The sequence below is a fragment of the Chelon labrosus genome (assembly GCF_963514085.1).
Source record: "Chelon labrosus genome assembly, chromosome: 14".
NCBI classification, from domain to species: Eukaryota; Metazoa; Chordata; class Actinopteri; order Mugiliformes; family Mugilidae; genus Chelon; species Chelon labrosus.
In genome coordinates this window covers 8,786,497-8,805,398 of record NC_140347.1, presented here as the reverse complement: position 1 = coordinate 8,805,398, position 18,902 = coordinate 8,786,497, and the positions used below count along the sequence as shown (strand labels likewise).

The window sequence follows — 18,902 nt, the reverse complement described above, 5'->3', positions numbered from 1 at the left end:
CTAATACTGCAAACATAAAGGCGGCGACTGTATACCAGCTGTATACAGTACCACAGCTCATCTCTGCTCATTTGCAATGCATCAGCTCTACGAACATTATGCTAAGACGTGAATAATCCCCACATCTGCTTTGGATCTCTGAGCTGATTTTAGCAAAAAGTATTAAATGTCATTATGACATAGTTCATTCACTCATTCGTTCATTCATCTTCTGTAACCGCTTGTTCCTGTTAAGGGTCGCGGGGTCTGCTGGAGCCTGTCCCAGCTGTCATATAGGGCGAGAGGCGGGGTACACCCTGGACAGGTCTCCAGTCTATCTCAGGTCTAACACAGAGAGACAGACAACCATTCACACTCACACCTACAGCCAATTTAGGATCACCAATGAACCTAACGATTAACCTGACATATTTTACTTTCACAAATTAATCCGTTCATCAGAAGATAATAATATGCACAGGGAAGCTAACTGCTAACTCTTGATGCTAAGCTACGGTAACTGGCTGCTGGCTGTGGCTTTAAACTTTTTGGAGAGGCATATATTTTCTCATCCAAAGCAGTGTTTCCTACAAGATTTTGTGAGACCCTTTTTTTTGTTGTTTTTTTTTGAGGGGTGGTTATTAATTATTAATTAAAAATAATAACCCCTAATTATGATGCCAACCTACCTATTAAAAACAGTTCATACAGTCTATTAAATATCTGAACGTGCAATAAGATCATGCGTTTGCTTTTTATCAGTCCAACATTAGAGGACAAATGGCAGCTCTGGAGTTCATCTGCATGAACACAAAACACAAGGCTGTTGAGACGTGGCGTTCTGTGGACAAATGTACCGTATGTAATTAGATAAATACAACAAAATGAAATAAAACATCGGCGAATTGACACAGGCACTTTCGGGAGCGATAGGAAAAACGAAAAACGCAATGTTTGACGCGTGCAAAAATATTTCCGATTCGTTATGAGACCACGGTGGAGTAAACTAGACCCTGGCGGGCCGCCGTAGTATTAACATTGTACGGCAGGGGTGTCAAACTCATTTTAGTTCAGGGGCCACATACAGTTTGATGTCACGGGGGCCGGACCAATAACACGATAGCGTATTAACGACGTCTCCAAATGTTTCCCTAAACCCGACATTTATTAACAAAAAGAAATGCAATTTTTTGTGTTGAGTTCTAGGTCTCAGTTGTTACGTCCACAAATATGTGTGAACCCTTGGAATAGCAGTTACTTTTATTGGGAAAAATTACAGTTAATGTCTTCAATGGAATCTTTGCACTTTAGCAAATTCATCCCGCGGCCCAGATTAGACCCTGTGGCGGGCCGGTTTTGGCCCCCGGGCCGTATGTTTGACACATATGGGTCACCAACACGGCGCTCCAAGCCCGCTACCATTGTTGAGTTTGGTGCCAGGAACCAAAAGGTGATGTTGCCATTTGAGAAATGTTTGAGGAACTCTGAGCTTCCATCGTGATCATCTTTATCAGTCGCTCTTTACTCTAACTTGGTACCTTCTCAATTTGTGTTGCCAAAGGTTTTTTTTCCACCTACCATTACTGCAACACACATGAACTGATCGGAAGTGATTTTTGGATGTCGCGTATTCTCTCTCTCAACCTAAAGTACAGCAGTATCAGCCTCTCTGCACATAAAGAATTCATGGACCTGATGGTATAAATGCTGTATGAGAAGCTCTTCCTACTCGTGAAGAATGAATTCAAAGGGGTTCTCAGCGCTGGTCGCTTCATTCTGAAACACATCAATATCAGCTCTCCTTTCATCTTACAGTTTTGCTATTCTGCCCTCATGTTTCCTCACTGCGCCCCCTCGCCCTGTGATGTTCTGCCGCCGCTCGTGCCCCCATTAATCTTTCAACAGAACGCATCCAGCGGAGCGGCCCCGGCGTGGTTCACGCGGGGTTGATCTCCAACCAGCGCTAACACCGTAACGAGACCTGATTGTGATCGTGTTTTTGACGGCTAATGCGTTTCTGTTCTCTGGGTTGCAGGTTATCTATGCACTGAACACAAAAAATGACGAGCACGAGGCGGCCATCGCTACTCTGAAGGAGGCGCACGAGGAGGAGGTGCAGCAGATTCTTTCCGAGACCAGAGAGAAGATACTACAGGTTTATGTTACGTTTTTTTAAAATTACCAAAAATTCTTTGTTTCATTTTGTTTTCCACGCTTAAAAAAACGAGTTCACAACATTAAACTAATCAGATAAATCTCCCGGTGTGACTGGGTTGCTAGAGCTGAAGAAGGAAGCAACGACGGCTGCTGCAAACAATCATATGTTCTCATCAAATCATCTGCTATTTTCTGAGTAGTGGATCAGACGTCTCACCATTCATCCAAGTGACAGTTCAGACGAGTCCATCTGTCTTTGATTTAGCTTTGTTTTCAGATATTTATGTGATAAAATACGCTGATGCATCATTACGTCCCTGGAAGGACGAGGAGGAGACGAAGCAGAGAAACCAGGGTTACAAATGTAACCAGGGTTCTGTGAATTAGATGCCTTTCATAGTTTCTGATTCTTCAAAGAGACTTTAGCTCTATTCACACAGGACTAGTTTTACCTGGGGATCTCTAGTGATGTGTAATGATTGCTGAGGTCATCTGTGATCTTCCCGTGCGGGTCGCTCATGTCTGTAATTTTGTTAAAGTTAAAACTCACACAGAAAATTACCTAAACACTATTCTATTATTCACTGAGCCTGTTTCTCTGGCTCTTTTCACTCAAGAAGAATGTAGGCTGTGTTATAAAACAAAGTTTGGAAGTTGGAAGAGAAGCAGCATATTTTAGTGTGTTTGATTTTATTTAGTGGTGCATTAGGGAGATGATTTACATATTCACAGGTAGTTCACGGGTAGTTCACGGGTAGTTCGTAAATTCAATACAATCTCATGACATCGTGTTTTATTAAAAAAACAATGATAATAAAAAAATAAAATATTGTATATATTTTTTACTATTAATCCAAATCTGCAAATTAACTGTAAATGAGTTTAGAGGTTTAAAATGTAGAATATTTTCAGAAATAAATATTTTATATTAATCACATTTGTACAAATCTGCAGCATTTTAACAAAAAAATGACATCTGTTACTTTTCGAACAAATCATTTTTCACATTTCAGTTCAGTATTTGAGTTTAACGTCTCCATGGTGTTTCACTAAAAACATCCGTTTTGCTAAATGAAGCTTCACTTGCATCTTTTGACTTCTTCGCCAGCCTCATGTAAAAAGCCCAATATCTAGTTAGCCGTTAGCATGGAAGCTAGTCTGTCACGTACATAAAACATTAAAAAAATATATATATATTATAATAAATAATACCATGTTCATCTCTACAGTCAGAAGTTGCGCTAGACTTTTTCGTTTTCGGTCATTTTGACTGATAGGGTCATAAAAATCCCGTCATAATTTTTATCCGTCACTTTAATTTTTTAAAATGATAATAAAGACATATTCAATAGCATTTAATTTTCATTAAAGCTTCATTAACTTTAAGTACTTTTTTCAGAACAGTATTGACTTTAAATGGTAACACAAAAAAAAAAAAAAAAAGTTTCGGCTGCCGACACGTCTTGTCCGTACTCGGAACGGGACTGCTAGCGTAAACAGCTCTTAGACGGTACCGTAGGGTTGAAGTGCTTCAGTGGTATGTAAATTCCATTTTGTATATGTCTATGGTCTATGGTTAGCCGAGCTCTGACGTGTGCATCAGTGTAATCGGTGTACCAGGAAATCGTGCATCGACAAAAGTTCCGTGATGTTACGCAGACTGCGATTAGAGACAAGAGCCAATTAACAACGTCACTCGCCACCAAGTGGTCAGGGTGAGAATTGCAATCTGTCAAAATGACGGATGGCCTTCAGATTTTTCAGTCACAGTTTTAAAAAAAATGGTCAGTGACAGAAAATATTCTGCTCTACAGTAAAGCAAGTTTTACTGCTAGAAAAAGAACAGCAACACAATTAAATGAAACTTTTAGAAGAGCTCGATGGCGACTAGCGCTTTTTTTAAAACATACCTTGCCGGGGACTCGCGTGGTCCCTGTGGGTGACCTGCTGCCCCCGGGCCACGGTGTTGGTGACCTCTGCACTACAGAGCTTCATCAATATTTAATCAGCTGAATATTAATTATTTAACTGTATACGCCGCCACACCTAATGAGGAGGACTTCCTTCTCCGTGAGCAGAGTGACTAATCCTGGTCGTCCACACTTATACTCACTCAAGTCTCCCTGGAGGCTGTGTTTACTGTTGGGCCTTAAATTAATTTTACCGCACTCAATGTACCTATTTAATCTTCTAATTTTCACTTTCATTTGTTTATTGTAATGAGGAAGATCAAGGCCAAATTTAAAGTCTGTGCACATCAATCTGTTAAAATGTAATTTTAATTAAAGCTGAAAGCTGTTGCCCAGGAGACTGCCGTGTTTTTCCATCCTGCTTGTTGGTTTGAAAAGAAATAACTGCACCACCTCATGCGTGGCACATGTTTCGTTACTGAATCTCACGCGTCCGTCACAGTATAAGGGCAAGATCAGCGACGAGTTGGACCTGAAGCGGCGGATCCAGTCCCTGGAGGAGTCCATGGAGCTCCACGAGAGGATGAAGAGGCAGGCGCTGGCCGAGTTCGAGAGCTACCGCCAGAGGGTGGAGGACATGCAGCTCTGCACCGAGGCTCAGGTAGATGGAGGGATGATGTGATGTCTGTGAGTGGTGGTGGTGGTGGTGGTGGTGGTGGAGGGGGCAGATGTCTGCTGGTAGCTGCAAGAAAATCTATATAATGGCTCTGATCTGCTGTGAAGCTGCAGAGTCTCTGTTTCGGCCTCGTTTTCACTTCATGGGTCACGTACACCCATCAGCCACAACATTATGACCACTGACAGGAGAAGTGAATAACATTTAAACCATCTTGTGACAGTTCAGTGTTCTCCTGGGAAACTTCTGGACCTGGCATTCATTGGTGTGGATGTTACTTAGACATGTAGCACCCACCTAGACCAGACCAGGCACCCCCACCCCATAGCAATGACACTCCTTGGTGGCAGCAGCCATCCCCAGCAGGATGCAGCCACAAAAACACTTTAGGAACAACTAAAAAAAAACATGAAGAACAGCACAAGGTGTTGACCTGGCCTCTAAATTCAGTAGATCCCAAACTGATCAAGTATCTGTGGGGTGATCCACAGAGGCCCCTCCCCCTCAAAGCCCCCCCCCCACCACACCACAGGACACCCCCAGAAGGCCCATGTCCTACACAATATTAGGACGGTGGTCATAATGTTATGCCTGATTGGTGTAATACTGCATTTTGTCATATATTTGTATCTTTGTTGGCCAGACTAGAATATGATTTTAATCCATACTGATCTCTAAGTGGAAGTGAAGTTGTTTAGGTGTCTACTGATGATGTAAGGTTCCATTTAAACTGGTATTATCTTAAATTATTGAAATTAAATTCAGTTTTATTTATATACTGTCACTAACAATCCCACTAAGGCGACTGTGGCCGTCTACTTCAGGCCAACCGGGTAGAGACATAAAGATAAGAGAGAGAAGGGAAGCGAGGGAGCAGCAGAAGGAAGCAGATGAATTCATACATGCGATACGATGCATGATACATGGGGGACTGATAATGCAGTACGCTTCACATTCTGGCCGTGTAGTTAAAACAAGTCAACCAGAAGAGACTTCACACGAATAAGAGATGATGCCGTGTTCGCTGTGACTGAGGCCGGAGCTGATCCACGCTCAGCTTCGAGGTCGAAGCGGCGGTCGGTCCCCGAAGGACGAGCAAGAGGGAAAATAACAGATACTGAGTGAAATAAGACAAAATAAAAGGTCTGAACATATGTAATGGATGAATGTGGTGAAGTGAAGGGTGGGAGAGGATGAAACCGATGCACACTTTGTTCAGTAACTGCAGATTGAACATACGTACGTTTGTGTGCATTACATTTAGGGATGGGATTAGTAAACATCACATACACTCGTTGGAGAGACAAACGCATCGACCGTTTCAACATCTGCCTTGGATACGTGTCAATGGAAGCTGGGATCTCAGGGCCCCTTGGATGCATTCACATTTGGCTCCTTCGATATCCGATAGCTGTCCGGTCTGCCCGAGACGCACGAGGGACCGACTGTGAATGAGTTCACCGTTGATCTTTTCCTTTGTTTGTTTCTCACTTGAAACTGCATCAATCTAAAAACCAGAATGATTGCATCCACTTTAAAGTCTCTGTGGAGAGTAGCGGAGCAGTACGGGCGCCCAGAGTGAATGGCATCCTGCCTCGGTCGGTGTGCGTCTGGAGACGGTGAACCAGATCAATAACAGCTGACAGACTGGTCTGATGGATGGACGACGTTGTTGTATAGATTCATACTCAGCTCTGTGTTGAGGGGGAAGAAAGCGACGACACAAGGGCAAAGTTGTGTGTTTTTAATAGTGTTGTCATAGCTGGAGATGATGTTTCTTGATCTTAATGTACAAAAAGGAATCTGTTTCTGTCAGTCACAGCGTTCAACTGCTCTCATCTCAGCTCGTTTGTCACTAGTGGATGTTTTGAGCTTCTGTTTAGACATAAATTGTCGTCAACAGTTAGATTAAGTCGCGGAAAAGCATAAAAATCAGTGTAAATCTGCCTGTAAATGGTGTTTATTATGCACCTACTTCAGGATATTTGAGTAATACCTTCAAAAAGTAGCCGATTGATGATAATAAGAAGCTTTATTAATAGTGCATGATGTTTTTCTTGTTCTACGTGACCTTCAGAGAGCTTCCTGTTCAGAGAGCTTCTGTTTAGTGTGTTTGCGGGTTGTCAGAGTTAATTCAGAGCAGGCAGGTTGGCAGCCAGAAGGTCAAAATCCCCCAGGCTAGTACATCACCACCTGGCTCGCACCTTTTAAAACGATCACCTGCTGTGTGCGGAGACGACAGAGCCATAAATCAATGCCCGCCCCCCAGCCCCCCCCAGCCGTCAGCTCCGTCTCTCGTTCCTGTCTCCTCTGGCAGCACACGCAGCGGGTGGTGTCCATGTCCAGGGAGGTGGAGGAGATGCGGCGGTCCTTCGAGGACAAGCTGCGCACCTTCAGCCAGGCCCAGGCCCAGTTCGAGCAGGAGAAGAGGGCCGCGCTGGAGGAGCTGAAGGCTCAGCACAGGCAGGAGATCCAGGAGCTCCTCCGCAGCCACCAGAGCCAGAACGCCAACTACAGCAAAGACCAGGAGAAACTGGGACAGCTCCATAAAGCCGAGGTAACGCAGCTAAAGTAGAGCAGCTCCTGGAAGCCAAAGCAATCTGAACCACTACGTGACGAGTAAAAGAAATAGGACAGCAGTGATATTATGTTCTCAACAGTTTGTGTACGAATCAGCAAATTAACCTGCTACAACAAACTTTAGAGAACAGACCATGTGCTCAAACGTAGTCACAGAATATATTTAAATTAGTTATTGCAAAGCTGTTGTGCTGCAGGTGGATTCTCTGACGGAGCGGGTGGAGGAGCTCAAACAGGACAAGAAGAGGCTGGTGGACGAGTACGAGGCCAAACTCAGCAAGGTACAGCGCCGTTTATTACAAACAACATGGGTGGTTTTTAGTTTCCTGATGAGCTCTGAGGTAAAGGACAGGGATGCACCGAAATCAAAATTCTTGGCCGAAACCGAAAACCGAAAATGAAGGCCCCGGGGCCGAGAAACCGAAACACCGAAAGAAATTATTACGACAATTATTAGTAGCATTGCATTTATGGCTATGACTGTGTACTACCCTCACTAAAATTAGGGCATTGCAATTTCATAAATTAATATTAATGTTTCAAGGAATAAATCAATTACAAAATTATGAAAATGTTTATTTAGCACATTCCAACAATGCACAATACAAAATGAAATAAAATTCAAAATAAAATGTTTAACTTGACTCCACTCATGTTAAATAATAATGGAGCAATCGTGGTTAGACTGAGCATATTTGTTTGTTTTTATTTTTATTAAGAAAAATGGGAAGCTGTCCCTTTAAGAAAGACGGTAGTCTTAATTGAAGCTGTGCACGCTGTGGATGTGTGCCGCTGAACGGGCGTGTCGCAATAAAAAACGAACAAAACAAAACAAAACGCGATCTACCCGCACTGCCTTCGCGATCTACCGGTGGACGTACTGTTCACCCCTGCCTTGGCATCATCACCGGGAAACTTTCTCGCTTGGATGTTTGGATTTCAGGTGATAAATTAAACCCCACGTGGAGAAATTCTTTGCTGATGCACGCCTCTTGAAAATTCAGTATAACACGTTTTGCACACGGCAGACACGCCCGTGCTAGCTGCGGTCGTTGCTTGCGTCATCACAACATTCTGTTTCGGCCGCGTTGTTTCGGTGATAAAAGTCTTTCGGCACTTTTGGGCCATTTTCGGTGGCCGAGTACTCGGTGTGTCCCTAATCTAAACAGATAAACAGGTATAATCTAAACAGATGTGTGAATAAATTAATGTAGCTTACATCCATACTAGTTTATAATTACATAATAGTCACTTTCTGTAGAATCTGTTGCAATAGATGTTATATTTAAGTGATAAATCTCATTAAACATTAATGTTTTCATGCAACTGTCTTTTATTTATGGGAGTATGGTGATTCCTATATTGTTTAAACCTACAAGCTCCCAAATAGGTGTGTTAATATGTCGTCTTTTGTTGGATAATCAAAAGCAGGTTTATTTATGCTCTCATCTCACTGTGTACAGCCGTGTATCTCACGTGGAATTGCAAGAATTTATTCCACCCCAGTGTGTTGTTAAAAGCAAAACAGGCAAAGCTAAAGATCTTTATTTAATAATGTTTAAAAAAGTCACAAAATTACATTTGTCGACTTTTTAATGCTGCAGGAAGTGAAGACTATGATCTGCAGATATTTGTGCATGTTAAGTGCTGCATTTAGAAGCTATTAAATTTAGTAAAACCCTCTCCCGGCTGACAGCGAACATTGTCAGCCAAGTCAATTTGGCTTCAACTTTCACTTATTTTAGCGCAAGATTACATTATGGAGGGAACGGTTTCCAAAACACACATCCAATTTTCATAAAACAAGAAAAACAACCATTTTCCGCGGTGTGTGGCGTCTCAAACCTTCCCTCTCCGTCCCCAAGGCTCAGGCCTTTTACGAGCGCGAGCTGGAGGCCATGAAGAGGACCCAGCAGCTGACCGCCGACAACCTGCTTGCGTGGAAGCGCACCGAGGCCGAGCTGCGGCGGGAGTTTCAGACCCAGGAGGCGGCGCTGCAGAAGACGCTCGGGAAGCTGAGGACCGAGCTGGCCCGGGTGACGGAGGAGGCTCGGGAAAACCGGGAGAAGTCCCACAAGCTGCAGGCGTCGCTCAGCACGTCGGAGAGCACCGTCAAGGTCAGTGTGAGACGCAAGCTCTGTTTACAGCCAGACCATAAAGACCAGGCTGGACTAGAACATCTTGTTATTTAAGCCGTGACTGGTCAGATGCAGGTTTTATTGTCAGCCAGCAAAATTTTACCTAAAGTATTAGATGGTGAAACAGAATTATAAAATAAAATCAGATATAGGGAATGAAATAAGATTAAATGGTTCCTTTTTACATGGACAGTCACTTTATAGATTAAAAAAGCAGATGTTCAATAAAATGTCCAAACTCTGACTAGGCTTTTTTTCCCCTATCCACCTCCTTTCAGATATTAAATCTGCTATTGTCTGTGTTTTATGTTAACAATGTGTAATATAAGTAGGCATAAAGTGAACAAGACTCCTCTCTCTGGGGCATTTTATTTTAACACGTTTACGGTCATTGTTTTTTATTTCACGTCCTTTAACTTTACTGTTTTTGGTTCAGTCCCAGTGCTCTCAGTAGGGCTGGGTGAAGCTGCAGCAGGCAGATATTTTCAAGGAAACTGTTCTTACAAACTGTTTGGGAGACAAAGTTAACAACTAGGTGGTGAAGTTAGGAGAAGAAGTCGGATATTTCTTAAGTAGAGTGAACAGAGACACTGAAATCTCACCGTGCTCCATGTCTGCCGGCGGTGCCAAATAAAAGTTGCTCATATTAACTTGAATAAGATGCTGATATGATAGTAAGGTGGTGTGTGACAATTTAAGGCTCTTTAAGGTACTGTGTGTCATAGACGGTGCGACCTACGTACGTAGTCTACACCAGTGCTAGTCATTTCGCTCCGTAACAACTCCACCCTAACACTAGTCGGTGCTGTGTCTTTTTTCCCAGTCGGGTTAATGTTTGTTTCTACTTCCTGCTTCACTTTCAACAATGACGACTGAAGCTTTCGCCAAAATTTCCCTAAAGACGAGTCGTACAAATGTTTGTATCTCTGAACCTCCTCAGTTAACCTTTCCTCCATGTGTTCCATCTTTATTCATACAAAACAATCAATTCAAAAATTGCGGAGATGGAGAGGCAGCCGGAAATACTAAAGAGGAAACACGCTACTACCAAGTGGACCAATCACAGATCTTGTGGTCTGCGTTACACCACGTTACACTAGTTACTAATTTCTGGGGAGGTGCACGTCAAGCTACGGCATTAGCCTGACGTACGTAGGTCTGGGCTGGGCTGTTGCTGTAGCTACGGCGTCAAATTGACGCAGAAGTCTAAACTGCCTGTTAGAGGATACTTGTCAGCAAGACAAAGTGGCCATTCAGCAGGAGTCAAGAGTCACCATGATGTAAAAACTGCATTTATAGAAACTACAGTCAAATTATAAGAAACAAAGCAACAACAGCAACAACAGAAACAACAACTCTTAAACAGGTACATTCTTTACCTCACAAAAACATATAAACGGTATAAAAGACTTTCTTCACACGGGTTATACTACTACTACTACGCATAAGCAAGGTTTCATGAGACCTGCTTAATTTACAGCTCCATCCATGAGTGCTGTATCATGACCACGTCTGAATGCTAAGAAGAAAACATGTGCATATTTAACGAGTGTACACACAGGAACAGAATTTTAATGACATTCAGTGAGTTGTAGTGTTCAAAAAGAGAGCAGAAGTAGAAAGGTACCAAAACTTTAAAGCAACGACTAACAACAGTGACTGAGACAGTAGCTTGATTAATGACACAAGCTCAGAGATTCCTTAATATTTAACCACAAGGAAACACCGTCCATGACATTGGGTCTTACCAACAAATTCAACATGTCGATAGAAGGCTTGGAGCGTTTGGTAAACCCAGATAGAGTGACGGTGTTGTTGAAACTGGCTCCGTCCATACACTGGCAATAATTTTACGCTCTGATTGTTTCACTCATGGGCTTTTGCAACCAGAGCCTGGAACGTCTCCTAGAGACTGACTGCAGGCAGATTGCTTTATATGCAGACGACGCTGTAGTGTTTGAAGGCCATCTATACCTGCTGCTTTCGTCAATACAACACATGATTGGAGATGATTGTGATGTTTTCTGGTTTGTCTTTCCTTTATAACATCTACAGTATAAGTACGTTTTTTATGTGGAGTTTTCCTGTTGCCGTGGCCATCAGCAGTTTTAGGTACTACTTCTTCACATCTCATCAGTGTCCCAGAAACATTTTATGCGGCAGCAGAAATAGCAGATGTCTTTTTATTACTCAGATTCTTTAAGATCTACTATCTGAGTTCTGTGAGGTCTTCGGAGCGGACTCGCGTGATTTGACGCCGTTGAAAATAAAGCCGAAATATGTTCCGGGGTTCCACTCTGTGGTATTAACCGTGATGGCAGGATGGGTTCTCAGTGTTACAGAGAGTATGATCAAGGTCAGCAGTGGCTGACTGCAGTTAATAATTTCTTTAGTTATCAGAGCAATTAATAGTAACCCAGATAAAGAAGTGACAACGAAGCAGAGAGCTCCAAAGAACTTGACAGCGTCTCTCAGTGGATATTTAATATAAGACGTTAAAACAGAAACAGTTGGTTCTCTGCTTTTTTTTTTTTTTTTTTTTAGTTCCCTGTGTCGCTTATGTGTCGTGTGGTGCTATCACAATAATCTTTTAATAACAGCCTCAGCCCGCGAACATATCTCTTAATCCTTCGATTCCTGCTGCGAGTGCATTGTTGGGAGATAATAGATTTTAAATTAACCTTAACAGGCGCACAGCAGATGTCTTAATCTTTATATTTCCTGACAATACACCTACATGCCACATCCCCTCCTTCCTCATGCGTACACGGGGACATTTTTAGACACAATTCTCTTTGACGCTGGAAAATTAAAATGTTGCACCAAATCAAAATGTTCCCCAGTCTCGGGAGGCATAATTACTTTCACCGGCACACTCCATGGGTAGAAATAGCAGCATCAAATATCGACTTAACACCAGCGCAAAAGGAGTTGCGGTTGATGTCACGACGCCGCGGCGTTCTCTATCATCCTCCTTTAACTTCTGATTTTGGAGGCAAATCTCCAGAGAAATGCAAGCAAATGATCGCTTGGAGTAACTCAGACAGGCATAATTAATGGCGGACTGTTCACAAGCTTCCGTAGGAATATGCATGCCAAAAAATTACAAATTATCCCCCCAGTGAAATACTCCGCTGAAGCTGTGTTAAATTGCTGCTGTCACTGTTTTTGGACTAAAATACTTAGCTCTCAGGTGGAGCTCCTCTGGACGAGCTGGTGGAAGCTTTTAGCGAGATAAAACAATAAATCCTTTAAAGCACCACTTTCTAGGGCTTTTTATGTTTAAATGGCAACGCAGGACTCGGCCAGGTCCAATAAACCTGATTGACAGAGGTGGGGAACTTGTGTTTAAATATGAGGAATGAATGAATCATGAGTGAATGTTTGCAGCAACCCTAACCCTAACCCTCATTCACCCGACGATGTGCACTATACTTAGCCTAACTTTCACAAACCTAACCTAAGTGACAGTTGGGTTCCCTAGTTCTTAGCCTAAGCCTTGATAATCATATAAATCCCTAACAAAGTGAAGTGGCCTTACTAAATTAAATCAAAAACATGTAAATGAAACCACTTCAACCCTGTTTGGCAGTGTTGGGCCATTGGTCAGCGTTGGTGCCGCTAGTTTTGGCGCCGTGTCCCGCACCTTTGGCCCTAGTTCAGGGGTCACCAACACGGGGCCTGCGAGCACCTGGTTGCCAGAAAGTTTGGTGACCCCTGCTCTAGTTAGACCCCTGTTTGCACATTCAGCATGTTGAATCGACAGCAGAGTTCTTCCCTAGCCTCCCAGCTAATGGTACCCATTGCAGTTTCCATTTTCCAGACATTAGAGAAATGTCTGGTCCTTTCTAGCTTGGTGTAGGTGTCGGTATTTCATTATGGGGTATGTTTCAGCCCATAGAGAAATAAAAAATACCTTTGCATGCAACCAATCAGAGCCATTTTGTTGTAAACAAATGTTACTCCACATCGCACGGATGTCGTGTATGAATGGCTATGTTGCTATTACTCTTCTGTCCATCGCCACATAAAACCCCGCCCACATGATTTAATTGGTCCGGTAGATCTTTGCCAGAGTGTGAGCAGTTCTTTCAGCCACAAACAATTCTGTGGTCGGTGGATGTTGGGCTTGCTTCCAAGTCCTTCCACCAGTTTACAGTTCTTACGTTTGGTTATTTCGACCGCTGTTTCTGCACTTGTTCATGTTTTTGAAGAATCATAAGTGCTAACATAGTCTAAAGGTTTTTAAAGGTTTACTAAGGGTAAGATCGCCAGGGTTGATGGTCAGCAGACCAATCAGAAGGCCAACAAAGGGTCAATTATTCAAAGTATTACCCTGAAAAACTCTGCTTACAATAACGGCGATAAACTCTAAACCCTACAGGTCTAAAACTGTAAGAAAAGTCCACCAATATTAAGGCTTGTGCATCTCTTATCTAAACCTAGCGGTCACACAGTACAACCACATGCCATGTGCTCATTAGAGGAATCACACACACACACACACTCATCAAGTCTAATTTGTGTGACTCCTCAGTGGTTATCATCATACTGAGGTTTCATTGTCTTAGCCGCCGCAGCAGTAATTAAGTTTGAGGGAGGCTGTTTGATGGGATTGAAAGATGTGAAATTGCCTCTCATGAGTTCTTACAAAGCACTAAACCACATAGCTACTGTGTGTGTGTGTGGGTGTGTGTGTGTGTGTGTGTGTGTTCAGATCAAATCCCTCCCTGAAGTCTAGTTCTTATTAATTGAGCAGTAGTCAGCGTTTATGTCCTTGACTGTCAGTATTAATAACACGCAGCCAATAAGCTTCACTCTGCAAGTTTAACAGAGTTAGTCTAGATTACATATACAATGACAAATATGATGGTGAATTAAACATGTACCTCAAACTTCAAACTAAATTAGCCGAATGTTTTTAACTAGCACGTAATGTCTGTCAAATGAAACATTTTGAGAATGAGCCGTCAGGATGAACTCATTAGAGGTCTGAATGACTTCATTTATAGAGTAGTGCTCAAATATCACATCAGTCGAGCATCGTAATCAACCAGAAACCTTTGGGGCTGAAAAATTAATGTAGAAGTGACAACAGCTGCACTTCCTCTAATGTCCACTAGAGGCTGACTACGAACGTGACCCAATCCTCATAGACCTTAAGCAGAAATAAACATGTATACAGCCTGGTACTAGGAGTTTTAGTCTCTAGAGCTAATGTCGCTATTCGTGACGACTCAACGAGGTAGAATTTATATTTAACTCACCTTCTTAAATTATATCTAGGCTGAAAGTTATGTAGAATTACTGATCAACTCCACTCACGCTCCAACTCTTTGGGCCATTTGAATATTAGCCGAGTGTTAGGTGGAGTCAGGCTCTGCCAAGATGGCGGCTGCCATAGACACCTCACTGAGCTTCAGAACTTCTTCAGGAAACCTATCGGTGACGTCTCTGAGGGTTTATCCATCTTTAAATACTGTACAATGAGTCAGTGCTCTTAAGCTGTGAAAACAACACAACACTTATCATAATGTCCTGATAGTTCATAAGGCTTACCTGTTAGCAAGCGCATCCAGCTGTTCAACGTGACACTAATACATCCCAAATTCCTTTCTCAAGGCCTGTTTTTCGTCTTTAAAATACAAGAACAATGCTTTGTTTGGTTCTCTTTCCTTTTTAGGAGACAAAAAATGTTTAACTGGTCCCCTAAAAGATTGTTGAAGATCACAGTTTCATAGCCAGAGATGTCAGATGAATTTAAGATGAGGAAACAAGGAGAAAGTTTGACTCTCTGTAGAGACTTGGTCTTTGTTGGGATGATCAACCGTCACCGTTACACACTCTTCAATATTTCAACCTCATTTACTGTATAGAATGAGAGGAAACCAAAACTAAAAAGGTGTTGTCATTGAGTTTATATGCTGTAAATGTACAGTATAAACTTCTGGGTGTTTTTCTTGTCTTGGGTTGAGACTTGGTTGCCTTTGTCTCTGAACAGAGTTTTTCTTGTGCTGATTTGACTCGTCTGCAGGAATTAACCAAGCAGCTGGACGAGGTGACCCAGAACTCAGAGATTGTGGAGATCCGTCAGAAGGAGGCCGAGTGTGAACTAGAGGCAGCCAGAGACCGAGTTCAGCAGCAGGCGACTGAAATACTCCTCAAAGCCAGTAAGACACAACATCTGTGCTCTTCCATCCCTTCCCTTCCCTTCTTGTATCTTCTCTCCATCTTCCCTTCCCTTCCTTCCCATTTTCCTCCCCTTCCCTTCCCATTTTTCCTTCACTTCCCCTCCTTTCCTTACTCTTCTTTCCCTCCCCTCCCCTTCCCTTCCTTGAAGATGCACCCTGGGACTCTTGTGCTAACCCATCTAACATATCCGCTAACAGCTCCCCTCGTCTTGTCTTGTCATCGTGGCCTGTAACACTTTAACGGCGTCTTGCTGTATATATCCCAGCTAATAGTATTCCTGGTCCCTCAGGGGCAGAGGAGACCCTCCTCCCATCAATTATGCCCCGTTTAAGGTGTGTGTTCTGTTCTCGTGGCATGTTAGAGTCTGATTTAATATCTGGTGATGTAACTCTCCATGTCAGTAACACAGCCTCAGACAGAAATGTGAGAGCAACGAAGCACAGAATCAGACTCAGGCCGTGAGCTTTCCTGCTTTCATGTCACAGAGACAGATGGATGGAACCATGACAGTCACCTCCACGGTTTCACATCTTAATGAAGGATTCATGTAGTTTTCTCCCTAATTTCTATTAATTATATTTAACGTTGTACTCACCAAGTTAGGGTTAAGCATAGTAAAGTGTAGCAGCTCAATGTCCAACCTATAGCAGACAGTTTGGGTCATGTTTTCTCTCCCAGATACAGTGTCTGGTTGTTTCTTTTGAACTGTATAGTTGACTTTCTATCATAACTGACAGAAACACTGGTGAAAAATATAAAATATTTTCTTCAGGTTCTAAAAAAAACACAGAATTATCATTTGAGTTCAACTAATTTTAGCCTCTGTTCAGTAATTTGTGTCAAGACTGTAACGGCAGGTCGCAATGTTCACTTCTACAGCCTCTTGACCTCAAAACAATGAGACAGCGGCGTCAGTATTTGGACTCTTAATGTTGTCCTCTACCTGGGAGACATCGTTTTGTTCTCAGACAAGAAATCAACCCTGTGGAGAAGATGCTAATGGCTAATATGACAGTGCTTTGTTTCTACACATATACTGTAGACCTATAGATCTGAACAACATAGATTATCCATTAGTGTTGCGCTCTAAGTGGATGTAGGAAACCTTTATCAGATCAATAATACAGCTGTGTTTCCAGTTATGGAAGCTGAATCATACTCAATTAATGAGAAAGCAACATCTGTCCCAATCAGGTCTATAGCGTATAAATGTTAACATTAGTTGAAACAATAATAATAAGAATGACAAAGAACGACAGTGCGCTGACGACGCTGGCTTGACATTAGCGTCCCGCTCACGTCCGTCCACTGTGTCCTGCCGTAGGTCAGATAAGCAGCCTGCAGGCCACACAGATGACCCAGGAGGCAGCCATCAGGGACCTGGACAACGAGCGGAGCCGGCTGAAGGACAAGGTGCTGAGGATGGAGGAAGAGCGGGAGGCCCTGCAGGGCCAGAGCCAAGCCCTGGATGAAAGACAGAAGCAGCAGATCCAGTCTCTGGAGAAGGTGTGTGTGTGTGTGTGTGTGTGTGTGTGTGTGTGTGTGTGTGTGTGTGTGTGTGTGTGTGTGTGGTGGAGCGTTTTGTATTCATGTCAGACTGAAGGTAAACTCTGTTCTGAATAACCAATAAGATCATCAAGATGCTGCCACTGAACTCCTCTGGAAACTTTGCTCCAGACCTGATTTTAATCTATTAGAAGAACGAGGAAAAGTCCAGCGCTCTGACTTTGGAGACAATATTCAAGTTATCAGAATATAAGCAGATCAGGCATAACATTATGACCACCTTCCTAATATTGTGTAAGTCTCCCTTGTGGTGACTCATCAGAGAATGGACAATGCTCCTTCTGAGGGTGTCCTGTGGTGTCTGGCAACAGGATGTTGTTAGTGGGGGCCTTTGAGGGGAGGGGCCTCTGTGGATCATCCCATAGATACTTGATCAGTTTGGGATCTAGTGAATTCGGAGGCCAGGTCAACACCTTGTGCTGTTCTTCATGTTTGTTTTTTTAGTTGTTCCTAAAGCGTTTTTGTGGCTGCATCCTGCTGGGGATGGCTGCTGCCATCAAGGAGTGTCATTGCTATGGGGTGGGGGTGCCTGGTCTGGTCTAGGTGGGTGCTACATGTCTAAGTAACATCCACACCAATGAATGCCAGGTCCAGAAGTTCCCCAGTAGAACATTGTATTGTCACAAGATGGTTTAAATGTTATTTAAATCCTTGTTTATGTTAGAGAAGTGATTGATATGAATTCTTAATATGTGTTTGGGCTAGTTCTTTGCAGAGAAGACATTATTAGGCCTGTGGAAATACTGTAGTTGTATTTTATGCATGAAGTTACTTTAACTTATTTAAAGTTGCTGCAGATTTCTACAGATTAGGAAGGAAATAAAATCCTTTGCGTGCAACAAAGTTTGAATAGAGAGCAGCAGAATTTCCCTGTAATTGTCGTCCAACAGTTGAAAGGGTCAAAACTGCCGATCACAGCATTTACAAACTTCGGGGGTGGGGGAAAAAGAAAAAGCTGCTCCTCCTTTTAAAACCAAGAGGCTTAAAGGTCGGGACGATCGGAGGAACAGCGCAGTCAGCAGACCGACCACGGCCGACGAGTAAATGTCAAGTGTTGCTGCTCCATGTGTGTTTTCCCTTCGTTTTCATCTCTGACATTTGTGCAGTGTAATCCTCTGGGAGCCGGAGAAAGTTCTCCCACCGAGCGAGGCTGCTGGGAATCTGAATGTCTTCCTGAGGATGACGGAAGACTTCAGATCGCTTAAACACGTTTCTGTTGTGGTGGTAGTTGCATTGAGTATCCCCCAAATATTGAGTTTTTAGGTCTGTTTTCACTATAATGTATTTTTTAATTTGTGAAATTTGCCAATTTTTACTAACACAACCCTACAAAAATATTCTGAAGGATTAATATTTTAATTATATAGAATATTTTTGTTTTTAAAAAAGGACATTACACTACAGTTAAATTGCCAGAATATGTATGTACTTGTAAAAATTAAGAAAACTGTAGAATACCCATCATTTAATTTAATTTAATTTCTTTCTAAGAGAGAATTGTATTTGTTTTTGCAGCGAAACCTTTTTTTAAACCAAATTTTATAGTTTTTTTTATCTGTGCTAATTTAAATGTTTTTTTTATCTTATGTTGAATGTGATGGACATTTCTTAATTTGCTTTTTTAATCTGTTGTCTTTGCAAATGGAGAATTAACCTCTCCAGACGTCCATGGCCTGTTGTTTTTGTCACGCTGTGGAGATGCTT

At 42.5% G+C, this 18,902-nt stretch overlaps 2 protein-coding genes across 2 annotated transcripts in view; both read left to right on the top strand.

Moving 5' to 3' along the window:
* The first annotated feature begins 4,542 nt into the window (after nt 1–4,542).
* Nucleotides 4,543–7,805, top strand: LOC311498992 (uncharacterized protein). Its single transcript, XM_084559796.1, has 3 exons — nt 4,543–4,707; nt 7,040–7,279; nt 7,500–7,805. The coding sequence occupies exons 1-3, from the start codon at nt 4,612–4,614 to the stop codon at nt 7,701–7,703; spliced, it is 540 nt and encodes a 179-aa protein (XP_084415922.1). The 5' UTR covers nt 4,543–4,611; the 3' UTR covers nt 7,704–7,805.
* A 997-nt stretch (nt 7,806–8,802) lies between these two features.
* Nucleotides 8,803–18,902, top strand: part of fam184ab (family with sequence similarity 184 member Ab) — a 77,990-nt gene continuing 67,890 nt past the window's right edge. The window contains exons 1-3 of the mRNA XM_084559795.1: nt 8,803–9,419; nt 15,475–15,610; nt 16,957–17,138. Of these exons, the coding sequence (XP_084415921.1) occupies nt 9,201–9,419; nt 15,475–15,610; nt 16,957–17,138 (537 nt within the window). The 5' untranslated portion in view covers nt 8,803–9,200. The remainder of the gene's footprint in view (nt 9,420–15,474; nt 15,611–16,956; nt 17,139–18,902) is intronic.